Source organism: Pinus tabuliformis, chromosome 3_2 (assembly GCF_031772625.1).
Source record: "Pinus tabuliformis cultivar Carrire ecotype Pingquan chromosome 3_2, CPIR1, whole genome shotgun sequence".
NCBI lineage: Eukaryota > Viridiplantae > Streptophyta > Pinopsida > Pinales > Pinaceae > Pinus > Pinus tabuliformis.
Genome location: NC_142302.1, coordinates 93,756,968 through 93,780,330, shown reverse-complemented (window position 1 = coordinate 93,780,330; position 23,363 = coordinate 93,756,968). Strand labels below are relative to the sequence as shown.

General features: G+C 36.9%; 1 protein-coding gene across 1 annotated transcript in view; it reads left to right on the top strand.

The window, feature by feature from the left end:
• TMN1 (transmembrane nine 1) overlaps positions 1–23,363 on the top strand; it is a 29,246-nt gene that overhangs the window by 1,794 nt on the left and 4,089 nt on the right. Inside the window, exons 3-8 of the mRNA XM_089415862.1 lie at positions 100–204; positions 359–376; positions 479–573; positions 703–855; positions 1,157–1,291; positions 1,571–1,737. Coding sequence (XP_089271988.1) covers positions 100–204; positions 359–376; positions 479–573; positions 703–855; positions 1,157–1,291; positions 1,571–1,737 — 673 coding nt within the window. The remainder of the gene's footprint in view (positions 1–99; positions 205–358; positions 377–478; positions 574–702; positions 856–1,156; positions 1,292–1,570; positions 1,738–23,363) is intronic.

Genomic DNA, 23,363 nt, shown 5'->3' with positions numbered 1-23,363 from the left:
CGTTTTCTTAAGGATTGAATCCTATCAAGCAACAGAAATTACAATTGAAAATGTTGATTTACCAATTGTTTTCCTCTGATAGATGTTGTTTTGTGGCAGAAAATGTTGAAAAAAGTCCAATATGCACAATTGAGCTTGATGCTACCAAAGTGAAACAATTTAAGGAAGCTATTGAAAACGCCTACTGGTTTGAATTCTTCATGGGTGTGTCCTCTCTGTTCAGATGTCATGCTTCTTAGATATCACACTTGAAATTTAGAAGGTTGAATTATTTTCTAATTGTGTTTCTTGTGGACCAAACCTTTTCTAACTTAATTTCTGTTTTAATGATGGATGAATGGTGCATTGGCTGTACCAGATGATCTACCTCTCTGGGGTATGCATTTTTTCAAATTTTGTGTAGAGTAAATCTATTTTATTTTTTCTTTATTGTTCTTATAGGGTTTGAAGATATAAATCTGTTGACTTTGATTTGCAGGGTTTGTTGGCGAAATTCATCTAGACAAGAGTGATGATCAGAAGCATTTGCTATACACACACAAGAATATTATTGTGAAAATCAATAATGACCAAGTCAGTTGAGGGTGTATCATTGTCCTGTATTGTAGTTCATTTTAATCATTTATCCGGATCACTTGTTGTTCCCTTCAGGTTGCCTTATCTTCCACATTTTATTGAATCTGTGCTACATGTCAATTACAGATAATTCATGTCAACCTCACTCAGGAGAATCCAAAGCCGCTTATTGCTGGGAAGACACTAGAACTTACCTATTCAGTCCATTGGGTCGAGACCAACATAACCTTTGCCAGGCGTTTTGATGTCTACTTAGACTATCCTTTCTTTGAACATCAGGTGAAAAAACATAGGAATTAGTATTCCAGTTGTTTCAAATTTGAGTGTTGTCAACATCAATGGATGCAGAGATCACTGTTTACTTGTTTTCTTTAACCCTTTAATCATAAGTTGCCCAGGATTCCTATTATGCAATACACATTGGTAAAATGCATACAAAAGCAAATGAATATTTAGAAAAATATAGACATATTTCTATGTATTTTTGAAAGACAATATCTGGCATGACTTTTGACCCCCTATGTTTGTATTTATTCCTAAGTACCAAGCCACATATACTGAATTTTTCTACCATAAACAGATCCATTGGTTCTCCATCTTCAATTCATTTATGATGGTTATTTTTCTCACGGGTTTAGTCTCAATGATCCTGATGCGGACTCTGAGAAATGACTATGCAAAGTATGCTCGCGAAGAAGATGATTTGGAAAGCCTGGTAAGATGTTCGATCAAGCCTGCGAGGGTACTTCAAATGTTTGGTTTTATTTCTTCCTGTATTTTTCCTGTAGATTTTGTGCTTTTGTAAAGGTTGCTGTTCAAGCAGCATCACAAGGAGCATATGTTTCATATTTTGTCTTTATTTATGCATTTCTCAATTACACACCTGGAGGCATCAGAATGCTCATTTGACAGTAAATAGAAGCTACTATGGATTTTAATTCAAATACCTTCTTTTTATTGTGAATGAAATTGTGGGCTTGTTTTCTTTTTCTAGGAGAGGGATGTTAGTGAAGAGTCAGGGTGGAAACTTGTTCATGGAGATGTTTTCCGAACACCACGAAACTTGGTCTTGCTGTCAGCATTAGTGGGCACGGGTGCACAACTTGCTATGCTTGTGCTTCTTGTTATCTTGCTGGCAATTGTTGGCATGCTATATATTGGGTATGTAGACTTAATATGCACAATTTGTTTGTTGATAGTTTTCGACATGGATAAAATTTGTAATTTGCTGTCTTCTGTTTGGCTTAAAAATTGATGCTACATGCTTAATTGATCTTCCACTTGAATGATAAACATTTGGCATCTTGATTGTTGATGACTCACTAGGTAGTTTTGGATTGTCCGTCTGTTTGCATTTCCATAGTATGCAGTTTATTTTCTTTCATAATTGGTACTGGCTTGTTCATTATTTATTCTAAAGGGCAACAGATTGAACTTTGTTTAAAAGTTTCACAGTTAACAGGCAATTGCCATAGTCAAGTAATCTCCTTGATGGTTGGTCACAAGTTTAATAATCTCTTTCATGCCAGGGGCACACATTCTATTATTATAGAAATTAAATATTTGCATTTAATATTTAAAATATCTGCTTTACGTATGTCCTATACAGTCATTATTGCCTTTTTTCTTGATTGAAAGTGTGGTTGTGCTGATTAGAAGATACTAGATTTACAGGTACTGAAATGAGGCTGCAGGTCCTTAGATGCAAAGGCAAAATTCTAAGGCAAATCCATCCTGAAATGTTTCCAAGTGCTATATTGCTAATTTACAATACAAGGAACACTTAGTGTGGAAACAAATTAAGTTTGCATGGATAAAAAATGGATAAAAAATTATTATATTTATTGTAAAAAGGAAAAAAATTACTAAGCATTGGTTATTGTCCTTAGATGCAAAGGCAAAATTCTAAGGCAAATCCATGCTGAAATGTTTCCAAGTGCTATATTGCTAATTTACAATACAAGGAACACTTAGTTTGGAAACAAATTAAGTTTGCATGGATAAAAAATTATTATATTTACTGTAAAAAGGAAAAAATTACTAAGCATTGGTTATTTTTGAATAAAATGCTTCCTTTAAACTCAACCATGAAAAGATATGTTAACTGCAGTTGCGGTTGTCTAATCTAAAAGCTAGTTTCACCTCAAGGTCTTATAAAAAACCAGAGTTGCTGCATGAGCATATAAAAAATAACATTGTAAGCTGTAAAGTACTAACAAAGTGCATAATTATATATAGCGGAAGGCTAGGAAACATAAGTGTAAAGACAGTTATGGTGGTCAGATGGCCATAATAAAGCTAATCATGAAGTTAGGTAGTTGCATTGGATCCAAAATCAGATGGTGGGTTGCAATCATTGGGGTTTGGACCTCACCCAATAGATGGTGGGTCATCAACACACTAGGCAATGTCCTACACATTTTCTTCTTGTGGGTCTTGTTGCTTCTCCATTGAAATGGCCAAGTACATGCGGGAGTTGCTGTTAAAGAATTGAGGAGATGGGTTGTTGTAGTGGCCATGGCTAAGGGTTTGTTGTTTGTTGTGCTCTTGAAATAGGTTGTTCACATTTTGGTGTGGCTTACTTGGAAATTGATGTGCATGACTTGGGCTTACGAGGGGAGTGAACTTCCAGTGGAGTTTGATTCATAATGCAAGGGTTGATCTCGAAAATTCTATCAAACCCTAGATATATTTTAGCTCTAGCTTGAGTTTCTTGGCTTGAAACTCAAGCTAGAGCACCATATAAGAGCACCATGGTACCATGCAATGCTTTAAAATTCCATTGGAGTCAACTCGGACTATCAACTTGGTTGATTTGATTGATCGCCATATCGACTTGCCAAGCACTCGATTTTGAGGGTTGGTTTGGTAGTGAACTAGTTGAGTCAAAGCATGGCTTGGCTAGTTCGGTACCAAACAAGCCCTACTCAGTTGAGTTTGTACCTACTTGGTTGAGTAGGTAGTGGACTTGACCATGGTGCCCTTAGCATGGAAAATGTAAGCTTTAAAAAAAAAAAACCAAAAACCTACTTCCTAAACCCCAAAAAGCTATAAATAGAACCCCCCCCTCTCCTTTGCTGTCACCCAGTGTGCCTCACACCTCCTGTTGAGCATTTAAAGTTTTGGAGTAGTGATCTTTCCTAGGTAGGTTGTTAACAATTAGATGATAAATTCGTCCCTATTTTTTCTCTCATTAAATTGGTAGATGTAGAATTTGTCTTGCAAGTTTTGTACTTTCAACTTTCTACTATTATGAACTTTGCATATTAAGAATTTAAGATAGGTTTTGCAATGTTGCATATTTGAATTTGTAGATTGGAATTTTACCATGGCCCTAAGGGTCAAAGACATTGCATGGATTCATGCTGATCTTGTTCATGAGGAGATCTATTGCAAATATTGCAAGAAATGCATAATAGAAGGTTAGTATTGCAAATAGTGCAAGAAATGCTAATATTTAAAGAATATTTGGTGTTAGTATAAAAGGTCAAGCTGCCCCATGTATGGCCCCATTATAGAAGATCAAATAGATTAGGTTGGAACTGAAAAATCAATTTGCAAAATTGAAGAAGACAAGGGTAGGGAAAATGAGATATGCTTGTAGTGTGTTTTTCAAACAGAGTTTAGAGGTGGTTTAGAGCCCTCATTGATTATGTATTTTGTTGCTAATATGTATTTCACTTGGTGCCATTTTGTTTTTTTTTTTTCACTTGGTGCCATTTTGTTTTTTTTTTTTGAATTTTAGTTTTATATATTCAACCGTACATAGTATATGTATGAGTAGACTTGTAGGTTAGAGAATTGAGTTCGTGTTGATTTGACACTTGCTTAGAACCAAAAAATATGCTTGACAATTTCTTTCTTGTGATAGAATGGTTGTTTGGGTCAAGTAATTCCAAAATACTTGAGGGATTGGACAAGAGGAAGGGCACCCTGAATGAAATATTAAGCAAAAACAACCTTCTTAGGCTCAATGAAAGATTTCCATGTCGTATGTATAGCCTAACTAGTTGCTTCGAGGATCGAGTATGTATCCTGCAAAGTTTGTTAAGCTTGGCATCAAGCCAAGGTGAGCATTGAGCCGTTTGTGCTCATTTTTTAGTTTATATTTCTTAAAAGGCTTAGAGCCATTCTATTTCTAGTCCTCTTGCTACTTTATTTGGCCACCAATATCCAAAATGAGAAATAGTTCATTCATAATAAGGTCTTGTATGTTTACATTATACATCTGTTAGATCTCATGAGTTTGAACATGAACCATGAGACTTGGTCATGGTTTCGCATGGTGAACCTTGTTGTTGTGAAGATCTCTAGCATGGGAGGTGCCCTTTTAGAAGATTAGTTTGATTGGAAATCTTTAGTTTCTACTTAGTGTTTTCCTTCAAAAAGAACCAAGGGTGACCACTTAAGGCAATTTTCATTGAAAGGAACAACCTATATGAAAGATTTTTCCCAACCAACTCAATTGCCCTTTAATGGCTTCCCATGCTTTCCAAATGCTTTAGGCCACAAATGTGTCCTGGATATGAACTTTGGTAGGAGTATGCTTCAATTTCTAGAAGTTGAGATTTGATCAACCTTTTTCCCTAATGGGTCTCCTTGAAGAATATCTTTATGCAATCTAATATTTTGGCTTTTGTGATCATCCATTGCTTTGATAACTGACTTAGCACACAAAGCCCATGCTTGATGGGAAGATTTGATCATACCTGTTTCTCCCCATTCCTTCACTTTGCAATACAACAACTAGTTAACTTGATGAAATTCACTTTTTCTTTGTAGGATGGCCTAGAGGGAGCCTTGCAAGAGGTTCTCTAATTGTTGGTCAGTTTCTTGTGAAAAATCCAACACGATGAATAATAAATATGAGTTGTAACGAGGACTTTGGTGTAGCTTTGGAATCTCGTTGACATGGATATAGGTTGAGAAACTCATTCATTTGCATTCTTAGAAATCCTTTGAAGCACACTATCTCGCAAGATTTTAGTGAGGATTGCTAATTTTAGTGAGGATTGAATGGCAAAATGACCCCTAGGAATTTAAACACTTAGTGGAAGCTAGGATCAACCTTGGCCTATTAGCCACTCATGTGTATCCTCCTAGGAAAGAGAATAACATTGGGTCTTGGTTACTTGAAGTTTAGAGCTTTTGGTGTAATAGAAAATTTGAATGATGCCTTGTGTTTTCCACAAACCCTATATACCATTTGCCTAACATTTGACCCAAAAAGGGAAAATGTCCCAATTAAAGCTCCAATGGCCATAGCACAAAGAGCAAGGGCTAAAGCGAAACCTTGTTTGTTTTAGTGTAAGCGACTAATATGCTTAGATTTGGTGTGATTAATAGAAAGATAGGTTAAGGCATCAACAACAGGGGTCTCAAGGACTTGCACATACCTTTTGTCAAAACCTAGGGCTTCTAACATAGCCATAATGAAGGGTCTGATCCACTTTAGGAAAAAGCCTCCTTAAAGTCCAACTTTATGAAGAGTGCTTTGAGCCCAAGACAATGAGCCCATTCTCTCCTTTCCTATACTTTAATGATATTAACTAGAATGAATTGACCACAAATTAAGTTGGTCTCTTTTGGTATGACGAGCTAGGGGAGACTGCTTGATTTTGAGAAGATAAGGCATAGCCAAGATTTTGGAGAATACTTTGAGTAGGTTAATTGGTACCAACCTATGTAAAATATCATGCACCATAGGGGGCTCATGTTTGTATCCCATGTTTTGGACATGTGACACGCTAAGACATGTGTTTGACATGTGTCCTAGAACATGACACATTCCAAACACGTGTCAAACATGTGCCTTAGACATGTCATAACGTGTCTAATACCAAGGCCAAAATAGACCAATGGGGACTTCTAAAAAGCAAATTTTCCCGATGAGGACAAAAATGTGGGATGTGTTTCTAGATGATATGGGTTTGGATAATTGTGTTGACTTGCCATTATCCAACTTGGATCTTAATGAACTAGTGCTAGAGCTGATGAGGGTGATCCTCTTGAGGGATTAACTTGCACACCAATAGATTCAAATCTTGAATTGGATATATAGGAAGAGGAGAATGCGGGAGAGAGTAAGGGCAATGGTGGTGATTTTGATGATTCTAATGTTGGAGGACTATTGATAGTGATGAGCTATTAGATTCTTCCATCTACTGTTCTAGTATCTGCCCTCTTTTGTATTTGTCATTAGCATTCCCACCTACAGTATTGATGATTTAGGGTCTATGTAATACATTTTGACTGTGATGACATTAAACGACTTAATGAAAAACTATAGCTATGGTGTGCATACACGAGATTATGCCATGGGAGAAGGCATCTTATATATATATATCTAAATTATTACAAATAGGAAAATGAAAAATAGACATAGAGATCCAAAATTTTAAAAACTAGAAAATTTACAAAATATTGATACAATTAGTTACTACATCAATGATGATCAAACACCAAGAAATTAGACCGGTGTGCAAGTTTATCCCTTACACAACGTTAGTGATAGTTATGGCACTTTATCATAGGTTTTGACTCCTATAGTCTTACCTTCATCCCATGGCGTAATCCCACAAAGATGCCTTCTCATATGGGTATATGAGCCCATTTAAGTTTTACAATAGGAGCATGTAAATTATGGTTCCACCTCCTTTCCCTCCCACAAACTTTGTCACATACTAGGCAAAGGGTGGTGTTGAACTCTCTTTGTGTTTCTTTCCATCACCACTGTAAATTTCATGATCATCATCCCCTTGCATTTCTTCCACCTACCCATGGTGTTCGCCACTGCCTACTTCTACCTCCTCATCATTGGTATTTTGGTTTCCAAACAACACCATCACAATAAAAAATGGAATTATAAGGATAAACCACATATCCTTCATGCTTCTTGAGAATAACTTGCTGCCTGCAATAGAATGATGGAGAAGGAGAAACGGGAAAGAGCAGGATAAGAGAACATCCAAGTGTTCAATATAGAAAATCTATTAGGTTACAACACAAGGAAGAAGAATTAAGAAAGATTCAAAGTGGGCTTTAGAGCCTACCTCTTTAGTTCTCAATTGGTGGTTGAATGTAACTATGGTAGTCTTCAACTTACCTTTCAAGCTTCTAACAAATGGTATACATCAATCTCCCTTTCAAGATCCCACAAATTTGCTCCTCAACAGCTAGTAAGTAGCCCGCTGAAAACCCTAGCAAAGATAACTGGAATGAGCAATAGAATGCGAGATCACATAGGGAGTGTTGATGACTGATTATAATGAGTGTTACTCCTTGAATGCTCTCGATAGAAGCAAGGAGCACGATTTTGGGGTAAGGAGTGTGCTTTCAAAATTTGCTTACAGGAGAGAATGTCAAGAAGTCTGCTCTCGAGGATTTTTCATGAACACTCCCTTTGGTAGCACACATTGGGGGTGAAGCTTAAGGGAAGGGTGAGATTGTAGATCTTTTCAAAGGCTTCCTTGACATCGAAAATTGTTGTCTACTTGGTATGAATATTTTTCAGTTGATGAATCTTACAATAGTATTCTCTTGTCTAGGTTGAGTTCTCAAGCCTTTTGATGCAGTTACGGGGTTTCTTGGAATGCAGGAAAACTTTCAGGACGAACTTCCTTGGGACCTTTGGTGACCCGGTGGTTGTTACTATAGTGAGTTTCAAAAGATTGGTTGTGCTGAGAAATGCTAGGGTATGCGGTGGCCATGCAGACCCTTAGGCCTTATGATGACACTTTGAAGGTCCATAGGCTAATTCACAAGGTTCATCGTATTTTAAGTTTGGAGTTCGAATTTCTTCAAATCTTAAACTCGTTTAAATTCACCATACTTCATATCACTTCAGTTTGTAAAATTTGCAGAGTGAATGCCATGTTAACTTAACTATAGAGGAGGCCAATGTAATTGCAAAGTGAGATAGGTTCATCAAGTGTGTGGATGAAGGGTATCTGTAATAGGGATATCAATATCCATATTTTGCCTCTAATGAGGACAGGCATGCCTCAAAATTTTGTTTGTCATGAGGGCTATTGTGCCTTGAAGAGGCAAGGGGATGAGGGCCATTGTGTCTCCAAGAGCGAACAAATCTGACATAAGTTGTGCTGAGAGAGCATCGGCATAGGGTCTTCATGCATGCAGACAGTTTTGACTCTTGGTCCAGGCAGGTCAGACTTTCGGTTTTGAGGCATAAAAGACTTAATATTTTAATATTATATTTGATTTATATGAAAGTTAATTAGATTTTATATTAAAGTTAATAATGTTTTTAATATCTTAAAATAAATGCATACATATATGTGCATGTATATATATGGATATGTGTATACATACATACATATACCATAGTTTTAAAAACCGCTCAGAAAAACCGGTAACCGGTCAAACCGGCCGGTTAGCTAGCTGGCCGGTCCGAATTGGCCTAAAAACCCGGTCAGACCCTTCATTTGCCCGATTTTTGGCCCTAACCGGTGAAAACCGGTTGGTTTAGGACAAAACCGGCCGGTTTTAGGCACAACCACCATAAAGTTAAAAAAACATGTTTTTGACTGTGTTTGAGGGGTTTTGGGGGGGGACTAAGGGTGTTTCAACCCTAACAATGTTGGCAATTAATGGTAATGTTAAATTCTTAAAGTAAAAGTGACATTTCCTTTAATTTTCATTTTCATCCTTTTACTTAAATTTTTAACATTACCATGAAATGACTCAGGATGTTTGAGAGTGGTTTCGACCTCATTGGATTTCATATGGAGGAACTAGAATTTTAGATTTCACTCAAAATTCAGCAGACTTAATGGTTTTCAAGATTTCATGGTTTGGGGGTAAACAATAAATGCAATTAGAGCTCCAAATGATAAGAAAAACTCCTGATATAGATCCCATTGTGTTGGACGATATTGATCCAACATCAGAATGGGTGGAGGAGACTGAAGAACCTGTGTTTGAGGCTGATTTTGATATCAACATGGCTTTGGCGGGGGATGAAGCAGATTATGTGGTGGCATCAGAACCAGGATCAATAGCGGCATCAAGGAAAGGCAAGGAACCAATGGAAGGCACTAGTCATGCAGGTCGACAAACTCGTGCTTCCATTAGGTCCACTTCTATTGTCATTGGTGGCATTGATACTGAGGTTGCAGATCAGGCTGAGGCATCCTCAGACTCTGAACCAGATGATGTCTATGTAGCTCCTGATGATGATCTTGTGTCTACTACTAGTAGTGGTAATGAACTTGATGATTGATCATGTGTATACTGTAGACTTGTAGTAGGCCAATGGCCTCATAGCTTGCAGCAATGTTTTTGGACTTTATAGGCCATTTAGAGCCTCATTTGTTATGTATTTTGCTATTTTGTTGATGATATGTATTGCACTCGGTGCCATTTTGATGTATTCACCTTTACATGGTATATAAATGAGCAAACTTTGCATATTTTGTCTCTATTGGCTTGGAATCATGGTTTTACATCTTAAAAATAGTTTTGTTTCATTAAAAATTAATTATTTAATGTATTTTTTTAAAACTGGTTCGTTTAGACCAAACCAGTGCCGGTTAGATCGGTTCCGGTCGGTAAACCGGTTCATTAGGTGGACCGGTCCGGTCACCGGTTCCGGTTTTAAAAACATTGACATATACATGCGTATAAAGTTTGCCATATATATATATATATATATAGAGAGAGAGAGAGAGAGAGAGAGAGAGAGATTCAATGGCAAAAATTTCATCCAATTCTCATTAAGACCATTGAACCTATCAAATTTTCATTTTCCTCGAGTCAAACCTAGCCATGTGACTTTGAGTGCAGGCCATAAGGTTGCAGTAATGGCTTTCACTGTCAGTTTAAATGTTGATAGGATGGCCAATGAATTAGGCCTTGACACAAAATCTGGGCCATTTGTAACTACTGCTCCCAGATTTTGTGTCAAGGCCTAATTCATTGGTCATCCTATCAACATTTAAACTGACAGTGAAAGCCGTTACTGCAACCTTGTGGCCTGCACTCAAAGTCACATGGCGAGGTTTGACTCGAGGAAAATGAAAATTATATATATATATATATATATATATATATATATATCTGATCTGCTGGGCCCAAGAGCCAACCCCCTCTGCGCGCATGGAGGCCCATCACCAATGCTCTCTCAACAAGCATTTTATGTAAGGTTTGTTGACTATATATATATATATATATATAATCTGATCTGCCTGGCCCAAGAGCCAACCCTCTCTGCTCGCATGGACGCCCATCACCATCACCAATGCTTTCTCAACAAGCATTTCATGTAAGGTTTGTTGGTTCATATATATAAAATAAAATCTGGGAGCAGTAGTTACAAATGGCCCAGATTTTGTGTCAAGGCCTAATTCATTGGCCATCCTATCAACATTTAAACTGACAGTGAAAGCCATTACTGTAACCTTATGGCCTGCACTCAAAGTCACATGGCTAGGTTTGACTCGAGGAAAATGAAAATTAGATAGATTCAATGGTCTTAATGAGAATTGGATGAAATTTGCCATTGAATCTCTTTATCTCTCTCTCTCTCTCTCTCTCTCTCTCTCTCTCTATATATATATATATATATGAGCCAACAAACCTTACATAAAATGCTTTTTGAGAGAGCATTGGTGATGGGCCTCCATGCGCGCAGAGAGGGTTGGCTCTTGGGCCAGGCAGACCAGACTTTGGGCCTCATTGCATAAAACTTAGTATATTAGTATTATAGTTGATTTTATATTAAAATTGACAATGTTTTTTAATTTAAATATTGGGGGTTTTGCAGTGCATTATACTAGATATCATTTTCGGGATTCAACTGCGTTAAGTAAGTCATTCATCTATGACCATTTCCATGAGAGGTAGTCGTAACTGTCTAATTTCTCATGATTTTTGAATAGTCCACTTAGCACTCATTGCATCGAGACACTTGAATTTATCTGAATTCAAGTGTTTTCAAATTTGAATCTGAACCTGAACCATGTGACTTTACCCACGGTCCATAAGTAGTAGTAAAGGCTGGCACTATCAGCCTAACTGTTGATAGGCATCCATCTCAACCTAGACTTTTTAAGCACTTGAGGCACTTGAATTTCTTTTTTTACCCTCTGTGTTGAATAGATCCAGAGTCAAGATGGATGTATACTGGTTATAGTCAAGCTGTCTACACTATGCATATTGCCATTGGTGATCTTTTGTGTTGTAGATATTTCGGTACAGTCAATTGGTCAATAATAATCATACCTGACCCTTATTGTCTACCAAAACAATAAATATATTTATTATCTAACTTATCATTCGATGTTCTGTGTTTGATGATATATTGAAGTCTCGATGAAGTCCTTAACTGTGTCTTTGGATACCATGTGTGTCTTCCTTGGTGAAGTTAATTTAATGCCACATTGCTGTGCCTTTAATCAATTTAACAATCATGCCTTACCCTTCATTGTCTTTTGGAACCGAAGATATCTCTTAAGTTTAGACACCCACTATATTCTTAATTAATCATGTGGAGTGCTCTAAATTGAATGACATACTGGAGACTTGATGCAGTTTTTAAGTGCATATCTGTATGCTGCGGGGTCTCCTTTGTGAAGTTATTACCTTGTTGATTATCACATGGCAGTGTCTTCAATCCGTCAAATAATCATGCCCGATCCTTCATTGTCTTTTAGGACAAGATATCTCCCACTAAAATTAAATAATATTGTTTTAAAAGAGATGCTATATTGAATGCTTGTGAAGCCTTTGTATGTGGCATATATATTGTAACCACAATCACATATAATTGTAAATAACATGGTTGTGATGGGAATATAATAACAGTTGAGGAAACTTACAGTTGTACTCTTCAATGGCTCTGAGGTGTTACACGGAAGGTGAGAGGAGATGCATGGTTCTGCCTATATCTGGTGTGAAATGTATCCAGGGCCATGACATGCCACTTGTTGTGCCTCGTGAGTGGCATCAATGACAAGATGGAAGAATGAGGTAATATATCTGGTAGTATCAGCCGTAGGCTAAGTCACCTGGTTCATGTTTGTGTTTGAGTTTGATGACTTAAAATTCGACAGATTCAACAGTTAAAATTTTTAAAATAAAATTTCGGTATCAAGTTTGACATGCAATTTTTTTTGAAAATTATATATATATATATATATATATAAACATTTATATCTTCACATTATATAAAAAAATTACAACAACTTAGTATAAATATTTATATCTTCGCATTATATATAAAAAAATTACAACAACTTAGTATTATATAATTATTTTTTATATATAATGTGAAGATATAAATGCTTTTATATATATTAAAAAATAATAAATGATAGCAAAATTTAAAGATTAAAATAATTTTTTCATATACCAATGTTTCTTTTATATATTTAACTTTTACATTTTATTGAAATATTTTGCTTCTACTATAACTGTTTATCAATATATAAATTTATATAATTTAAGTGTCTATCGTATAAAAAAAATTAACACACGCATGTATATATGACAACTTTAACTTTTATATTTTATTGAAATATTACACTTCTATTATAACTGTTTATAAATATATATAATTCAAATGTGTATGGTATAAATAAACATTAACATATCAAATTTGTGAAAATAAAGATAAACAAATAGGAATAAAAAAAATTATTAAAAGAAAAAAATTGTTCTATGTCAATTAAAAACACTACACACAGTATCCTCCCAAAGTTAACTTAACCCTTATTGGTCTTTTCCTCGTTGTCAAGTTTGACATTCAGAGAAAACATTCCGTTAGTGCAGGCAACATAGTTTTTTTTTGTTTTTTATTTTTGAAGTAGGTAGGTTTTAGCCTTTAGGGTTTTATCGTTTTTTCATTTTTTATTATGACCTCTTTGAATTTCCTGTGATTTCATAACGAACTTGAAACAAATTTCAATAGAATTTTAGACAAATTTCGTGAAATTATTTGTGTTCGTATTTGGCTTGAGATTTGCGAACCTCATCGAATAAATTCATCCAGGAATGAAATTTGTCAAACTTCGAATTTAATCAATTTTGTTTGCTGAACCCAGGCTTAGGCTGTAGGAGGTCCTTGTAGTATCTGTCTCAGGCTGTAGGAGGTCCTTGTAGTATCTGTCTCCTTTGGAAGTTTTTACTCTTGTAAAAGAGAGTTAAGCTTCTCTAATCTGGGTGTCAGTTAAAAAAATTGAGGGATCCCTGAGATTCTTGAAAGAAGAATACTCGGTTTAGACAACAAAACCATCCCTTAATTGCATGGAATGATCTAGGTAGAAATACATTCCATTGCTTGGCACTCGATATCTTGAATATACCATTGATTGTCACTAGACATCTTTAATCAGCTGGTTCAACCTGGTTTAGGAGGTAGGAGATGACTGTGAGCATTGTGAGTGTACCAGAAAGGGGGGAGTTGTTGCAATGCCCAAGGATAATCAGCTTCAGCACTAGTTAATGGTACCTCATGGGTATGCTGGGATTAATTTTCTGTTGGTCATTAGGAATTTTTGTGTCTTACATTAGTAATGGAGTTTTATGTCAGTTACTGAACTATCTGTTAGTTAATGGAATTTATGTCAATTAGTTGTATTATTCTGTTAGTTAATGGAAAACCTGTAGTTACGCATGCAAAGCGCAAAACCTAAAAGTGCCAAAGTGGAAAATTACATATAAATAGACTTCTAGGTGTTAAGAGCAGGGGTGGTTTTTTGGTAAGCAATTCTTTGTGCATAGGTCTGTCACTGTAGTTTGGCCAAGACAGTCGCCATATTGTTCTTGTATGACCCTTTTGGCCTGAGCTGGCATCCATTCCTTTTCAGGATAGTTCTCGTCTCTTCCATGAACTGTCCAGATCTATTTTTCAGCAATACTATAGTACTGTTCTCATCCATTTTTAATCAAAATAAAGAAAACAGAACAAACAGTTTTTCAGTTTGAGATTTTTTTGTTTTTGTTTTGTTTTATCATTATAGATTTCAGTTTTTGCTGTTTCACATTTTCCTGGTTTGTAGCAGTTTCTCCATATTTGAGACTTCACAGCTGTCCCAGAAACATCAGATTTTAAGTTTGTAAGTCCAGATTTTAGTTCCAGATATGGGGTTTATGGCTGTTATTTAAGAAATTTTCAAATTTTCTTGTTGGGTTTTTAACAGGAGGTGTTCACTGGATTTATCAACGGTCTGAAGCAGCAAAGCAACATCTGAAACTCAACATCAGTGTTGCGTAGTACTTGCAGCAGTGGTCTCCTCTGTTGAGCAGAGTGCCAAATTTGGGTCTCTCTCTCCTCAAAGCTGAATCACCTAAAGTGTGAATTTTGAGGAACAAGCTCTATCTGAAAAAGGTCTCAAGATGTGGAGGATGGGCCCAAAGTCCATCTGGATGATGGTCTTAGCGATTGTCGTTTTGCAACAGATCATATGTTGTAACAAGAGAATTTGGACTGTCTCAATCCTACCTCATTTAGAGGTCAGCAACCTATGTGATAAGATATTGGAACTCTAAAGAACAATAGGTTTGATGATTGTGTCCAAGTGGTGCATCCTGGATGAGATGTTCTGGTACCATAGTTGAAGACACCATGGCTTGAGCAAGGAGCGTGAATTGTATCTTTGCCATGTCTAGACCAAAAGCGTGTCTCAAACTAAATCAAGGACCTGAAAACTATACTCTCATATATGTGTAGGCCGTGATGATCCCAATCTCTCTCCCTCTAAAGTAGAAGTTGTAGCCATATAGAGACTTGGACACGATGCACATTAAGAATCGGGACCTTTATTTTACTAAGATAAACTAAATCATCTATGATTGTAAAATTTGGACAGGGCTTCTCAATCATTGCTTGAAGCTACTTAGGGGAGGAGGCTTAGGGGACTGTTGTCACCTAAACTTACACCCCTTATTGCAAAGCCTTCTCTAGGTCCTAAGCTCAAGTGTAATAAGAAAGAGTTGTCACTGTCACTTCAACAACCACATCCTTTACTTTAGGTTCAGTAATCCAACACAAAGGGGGCTTCCCTAATAGCAGCTAGGTTCCCAAAGGTAAGAAATCTAAGATGGCCTAGGTTACTACTTGAATCAAATATGTATGATTTCTGGTTGTTAATAAATACTCCATGGCAGAGTTCAGATCCGATTCTTGGTTATTAGGGTAGGTATAGGGCTTGTGAGGTATTTCTTACGTGTATTTAATTCCTTAAGTTCACAATCTGTGATGTAGCTCAGTGCTGTTATAAACTTGTTTGCTCCCAGACGCCAAGTGTATTACAGCAGATTGTTTTAACCTTTGAATTTGATGATGTTTGTAGCATCTGACAGGGACTTCCATGTGAGTCTAAGTGTTTAGATGTGTGGAAGTCATACAAGGCCTTTGACCTTAGTTAGCAAAATTACTTTAATTAAAGGAATTATTAAAGTAATTGACTTTTATAGGAAAAAGTAAATTAATTTAATGAAAGGCAAAGGTTATTTCCATTAGCGAATTGAATCTCAACCACTAATCTCAAGTAAAGTCGGGATTTAATTCAATTGCGAATCACTTTGGAGATGAGGGTTGTGGATTCGGTCTATAACTTAAAACCTATAAAAGCAAGGGTAGGTGAAGGAGAAAGACACAAGAGAGTGAACACAAGAGACATTGTGTGCTTGAGAGTTGAGACACAAAGGATAGTGAGTCAAGGAGATCTCAACAAGGTTGGAGGAGGATTTTCATCCAGAGATCAAGTCCAAGGGAGGAGAGTGCAAGTTGGTAATAACAAAGAGGAGGAAAACCAACAGCCAGAAATCAAACGATTGATTTCTGGGTAACTCGACAGCGGGTTGTAGGTCATACAATAACAGGTACAACAACATCTGTGTGGCTGCACAGCAAACAACTGCACAAGTTTGTATAGAAAGTTGTACAATAGGTCACAGAGGGTAATTTCTGGGTTTTTCCTTGGAAAACAAAGGGCCATATAGCAGCACAGGTGCCTAATAATTTTTCCATAATTGCTGTAGCTTGTATTTTCCATAGTGGGCCCTTTTCCCAGTAAAGGGAGCCCTTGTATGTTGTGAAGTTATTTGAATGAACAATAGATTTGAAGGGTAGTAAATTCTATCTTTGTGTAAGGTTGGTTATTTTGCTTCCACTGTTCTATTTACGTATTAAAATCTCAGCTATGCTTTTTATTAAGTGGATATGTTGTAATTTACCGCTAGGTTAATTTTTTTTTTTTTTTTGACAGAAACGGTTATGGAGTATTTATATTCATCTTGGCCTGAATGCCGAAAATCTGATTACATTGAGGATGGCTGTGTCCTGTTGCATCTCACTGCTAAGAAAGAGAATGCAGCTGAAACTTGAAGACTTCTTCCTTGATAAGGAATCTATATTTTCGATTTCAGATATTTTACCGCTAGGTTAATTATTAGTGAGGTTGTGGGGTTTAGATAAATTAACATGGTATCATAGCACACATTCTGCAAAAGGGGCCAATTTTTAAGTTTTGCATAGATCAATCAACAGATTGGTGGAGGTCATATTTTGGAGGGAAATAAGGAGGCTGTACCAATCAAGGGTTTGGCAGATTTAAATTTTTGTGGGTGATTTAAAGGAACAAAAGATAGATCCTCGAAAATTTGCTACAGATTTATCAGATTTGCAAGGAGATATTAGCAGATCTATAAATCAACAGTGAGATTGGTGGAGGCAATACACCTCAGTGGGATAGAGGGACGTTGTACCAATCAATTTGTGGGTGCAGTAGTTTGTACAGGTGACAATACAATATTTGCGCGGACAGATAGTAGACAGTCACACGGTTTTTGGTTAAACAATTGAGGGGATCGTTGAGATTCTTGAAATAAGAATACTCGATTAGACAATAAGACTATCCCTTAATTTCATGGAATGTTCTAGGTAGAAATGCATTTTGGGGGCAAGACCTTGCGGGGAAATCCATTGCTTGGCACTAGATATCTTGAATGTAATGTTGCTTGTCACTAGACATCTTTAATCAGTTGGTTCAACCTAGTTTGGGAGGTAGGAGATGACTATGAGTAATGTGAGTGTACCAGAGAGGGGGTAAGTTGTTGGAATGCCCAAGGATAATTACGCTGAAAGTGTGATTTTCTTTTAGCTCCAACACTAGTTTATGGTACCTCATGGGTATGTTGGGATCAATTTTGTACAACAGACAACTGTGTGAGTTTGCATGACCTGCAAGAAGCCTAGGAGTTATGTTCTTGTGGGTGCTAGAAGGATTTATACAAGGCAGAAAAAATATCAGATCTAGAGATGGCAACAACTAGTCTTAGGTGTGAAGAATGGTTGGACGGATAATTTCTTGCCTTGGAAAGAAGGGTTACCTTGTTATTGAAAGAAAATGACCTTTGCAAGATTGTTGATAAGGAAATTAAACCACCAACAGATGCAATGTAGTTGGTATTCCATGAGAAGGACATTGAAGCTCAACGGGCAATCATGGATGTTGTGAAGGATCACTTGATCAATCACGTACTAGAGAAGAAGACAACCAGGGAGATGTTCAAAGCTTTAGTGGATCTGTTTCAAAGTGACATCATGAATAAGATGATGATCTTGAAAAACAAGATTATGTCCGTCCAGATGTCAAAATCAAATAATGTCACTGGTTACTTCATGAGGATCACCCAGATACGAGATCAACTGGCAACAATCAGGGAGATAGTAGATGACTCATTAATATGGCACTGAATGGGTTCACCAGGCCATGGGAACCATTTGTCAAGGGAGTTTGTGGTCGAGAGAAGCTTCCCAATTAGGAGAGGCTTTGAGATGATTGCATCCAGGAAGAGATTTGGGAGGAGTCTAATGCTAGCATTCAAGGAGATGGAGAGGAGAACCTGACCCTGGCTAGTTTGGTCAAGAAGGGCAAAAAGAAAGGTTCCAAGGGTAACAATGAGGGATTAAAACTAGGGAGGAAGAAGGAATTGAACAAGCTCAAGTGCTTTATTTGCCACAAAATGAGCATTTTGCATCACAATGTCTAGAGAAGAAGACGGGAAGGGGAAGTCGTAGCAGACAATAACATCAACAAAGGTACAACTTGATGAGTTTGCAATGTAGTTTGAGAAGGACTTTTCATTGGTCTCATGTCTATCTACTAGCACCATCATAAGGAGCGCTTGGTACTTGGACAATGGTGCATCATGCCATATGACAGAAGCATGGGAGTTGTTTAACAGTCTAACAAAGAAAATCTCAATGGTTCATGTTGAGTTTGGTGATGTTGCTGAGTATGTGGTGAAGGGAAGGGGAAACATAAAGTTCTAGCTTGAGTTAGGAGGAACACTGGAAGTAAAGGACATGATGTTTGTGCCATGACTGAAGAACTTTCTCTTAATCATAATGGAGGAGAGTGGATATGAGGTCATGTTCATGAATGGGAAGGTGCTTATTTGTCCAGAGGAGTCTAGCCTAGACATAGCAGTAGCCATTGGGGTTAGAGAGGGAAACTTATATGGGTTGAAGGGGAAACCTGTTCAAGCTTTGGAACATGACAATGTCAACTTCTGTGAGCTATGGCACAGGAGGTTGGGACACTTGCACTATATGACCTTGCTGATCCTAAGGGAGATTGTCATTGGTCTCCTAGAGTTTAGTATTGAGCAGTAGGGTGTGCACTTGGCAAGAATGCTTTTCCAAGTAGCGAGAGCAGGTCCAAAGAAATCTTGGATCTTGTTCATTCAAATGTGTGGGTCGGTGTTAGTGGTATCAATACAGGGAGCACATTACTTATGCCATGACTATTAATGATTTTTCCTAGAAAACTTGGGTCTTCTTCTTGAAGACCAAGGATGAGATCTTCAGTAAGGTCTGAGAGATCAAGGTTCAATTGGAGAACTAAACATGCAAGAAGATCAAGGTCTTGAGGTCGAATAACAGGAAAGAGTACACCATTAATGACTTAAAGGATTACTGGAAGGAGGCTGGGATTAAGAGGGAGATGATAGTCTTGTACAAATCTCAGCAGAATGGGGTTGCAAGATAAAGAATCAATCCATTATTGGTTTTACTAAGAGCTGCCTATGTTTCTTTGGGTAGAGGCTTGTAATGTTGCAGTTTATGGCAGAACATGAGTTCACATAGGATATTGGGGGACAAGACTCTAGAAGAGGCATTCATTGGGGTGAACTTGTGAAGCCAAAGATAGGACAATTGAGAATCTTGGTTTTCTAGTATACATACATGTGCCTGCGAAGAAGAGGACAAAGATAGAGCCTTCAAGTGAGAAGGGGATATTTGTTGGATACAGCGAGATCTAAAAAGCTTACAGGATTTTCATACTAGTGCAGAGGAAGACAATTGTGAGCATAGATGTTAAGTTCAAGGAGAACTTGGCATCTAGGAAGTCTTATGAGTTGCCACCAACAATGACAAAGGAGTTAGCAACTCCTTCAAGTTTTTTCACAAGACCAAGGTGGTTTGAGCAAAAATTGAGGGATGCTGAGAAGCATGTTCAGGTCTTAGGAGCACATTTAGGGAGAGGGGGCATCTGAAGAAGTTTATGAGGTATGTTGCATTGATGGCTAACATCATTGATGTGGCAATAGATTAGGAAGTTTGGAGGATTTCCATGGTGAGGGATGATGCATGGGACATTGTGTTGGGATTGAAGGGAAAGCTGATTCTAGGTGGCTCTTTGAGAAGTACCTGGTACCTTCCTCACTAAGAGGGAGTATTGATGTTTGTAGCATTGGATAGGTACTTCTGCATAGGTCTAAGTGTCTAGTTGTGTGGAGGTTGTCCAAGGCCATTAATCATAGAAAAAATACTTTAATTAAAAGAATTATCAAAGTAATTGACTTTTAGAAGAAAAAGTAATTGACAAATCAAAGCCCGTGAAGTGAAGGAAAATTTGACATAGACATCTATAACTCCTAGTAAATATTTATGGAAATAAAAAATCTTCCATTGAGAGATAGTCAAAACATGAAAGAAAATGTTTTGGTCAAAAAAATGTGTTTGAAGTCTGATGTTGTGATTGCTATTTGGATGCCAAAGATTTGTAGGCAGTGGATATGTTGATGTGTAAGAGCAAACAAATAATTTTTCTTGAAAAGTAACAAGTGTCTCCCTTAGGGAAGTGAAGAAGAAAAAATGCATGATACTTGATGATGTTAAATGTTGAAGAGGGTGCTGCTGGTGATGACAAGGTGGCGACTACCTAAAGGTAGCTCTAAGTTGTGTCCCCCAGACAGGAGAGTAACTTTAGGAGTGAGCTAAGGATAGTCAGTTGTAGTACTGTGATTTCTGGCTTCGATATGACAGTGATGGCAGTGTGATAAAGTAACATGAATAGTTGTCTAGGTTGATTGTACCTTCAGCATGTGGATACATGAGGGTGATGGTAACTTGGTAACTTGATGGTTGCTAGCGGAGATTTCTGTAAGTGGAGGAGCAATAAATGTGATGTAATTTGTTTTCTTTGTAAAACCTAGTGTCTATAAATTAAGAGGGGGGTGAATCATGAGTTAGTATGTGTTGAGATGGGAAGTATTTGGATAAATACAGTAATATATGTTTGTCTGTACTCAAACCTTGAGTAACACGGTGCATCTTCAACCCAGGTAGATCTGTCACATCTGTGACCCTACTAACTAAATTGAAATCCATAAAAATGAAATGAAAAAGTCAACCATGATAATAAAAATATACAATAATAAAATAAACGAGCACAGATCCTATCTAAATCCTGATATTTCAACCACAGATAGGTTTTTACTTGAATTTCTTTTTGATCGCTATTGGGGCTTGCCGCTTAATAGATCCTGGGTTAAGATGGATATGCTGGTATAAATAACAGGAAAGAACAGAGAACATATTTTAGTCAAATTTTTTCAGCTACCATAACATAATATATCTTGAAATAATGAATTGAGGGCAGCAGGTACATCACACAAATGTTATCTTAATGTAACATGCAGTGTAATTGGTCATCGTAGTTGTTTCCTTGCATGTAAAATCAGAACACCTATAATAAATTTTAGTTATAAGATCAATGTGTTTTTATCAATGTTGCTAAAATCGTTATCGGGATAATATCGGCTCGGGAAATAATCGGGAAAAAATCCGAAAAAATCGTAAAAATCAGGAAAAAATTGTAGAGTACAAAAATATTCATTATTTTCAATTTTTTTAATATCTAAAGCATCTACAACATAAAATAAATACATTGACACATAAATATGATAAAAGAACTATTATGTAAGATGTGTAATATCATTTCTAGTGCTACATCACACATAACAGTGAATCATGTCCTGAATAGTAAGTCCTGACTCCTGAGTCCCAACTCAGCCTCAAAATATCAACAAAAAATATAATAATGTATCTCATATCATGAGTCATAATGTCATATACAATGAAATGAACCAAATAACTAAAGTCTAATACTATTGATTTCCTCTGCCCCTCTTGCGAGAAAATGCAATAACTTTCCCGTTCCCTCTAGATGTAGAAAATGCAAATTGTATGCAACAACCCCATTCCACATCTCACATGTTTTTGTGTGTTCATTTTTTAACAGTGAACTGGCCATTCCAGCATAAAGCCAACAGTATTCTACTTTTTAACTTGCAGAATCATGTTAGACACTCTGTATACCTTCTTAAAAGAGGTCACAATTTTTTTTTATTGTTTCCCCATAAGAGAAAGATGTGATTACATGATTCTTTACAAGCCACCTACGTGAAACAAACAAGTGAAAGATGTTTATGGAGAAATGTGATGACTCAGCATTTGTTGACCCATGTGGCCTAACCCAATTGTGGGCATAGGACCCATGGTAAATATGAAATTTATTTGCAGAGTTGAAAGTCATGTCGTCTTCCCTTTTGTGTAGTCCTCCCTGTTTTGTGTTGTTGCACAGCAATGACATTGGTTTAACAGACATGAGGCAAAACCCTTGGGCTGCAACAGGAAAAGCTTAAAAGGCATCAGACAAAACATTGTTATTGCAGCAAAAATCTGATTATGACTTGTATAGAGGTTATTCTTCTAAATAACCGTCAAGAGTCATGACTGCCTACCCAAATGACTTAGTGGGAACTAACCCATACACAATCTACAGATTATTTTTTTAAGTATAATTACGGGTAACCCCTTCCCTTTCCCTTTCCCTTTTAAAAACGTGCTGTCTGCCACCCCCACGATAACTTCCCATCGAATCGCGATAACTTCGAAATTATCACGATTTTCTGAAGTTAGTGCGATTTTATCACCGATTTTTTGGAAAAATAACCGCGTAGTAATCGGGCGATAATATCGGCATTTTGAAAAACTTGCGATTTTTTATTGTAATCACGATTTTCGCAACACTGGTTTTTATGTGATCATTGGATGCTTGGGTTCAGGGGAACATCATTCAACACCACTGGGGCGTACTTTTTTTTTGTGGATTTGTTTTATGGGTTTTCCAATTTATTTATTTATTTTTGGTTCTCTTTAAATATATTTTTGTTGTTGCGGGCCTTCCACCCCCTTGAAATTTTGGGTACCTTTCATCTATCCGTAAAACTAACTGCAATGTAGCTTTGAACACTATGTGAAAGACAGAGCATACAGTGCAGAAACTCAAATACAATGGGAAAGGTGGGGATAATCTATCTCCTTAGGTCTTTGAGTGAGTTACAGAATATTGCTATAAACAAATGTCCCATGTGTTCGAAACTCACATTGTCATGGCCATTCAACTTTCTTCAGTTTCACTTATTTGATCAAAACTCAAAGGTTCTAGCTCAGTAAACTGTGTCTTCAACAA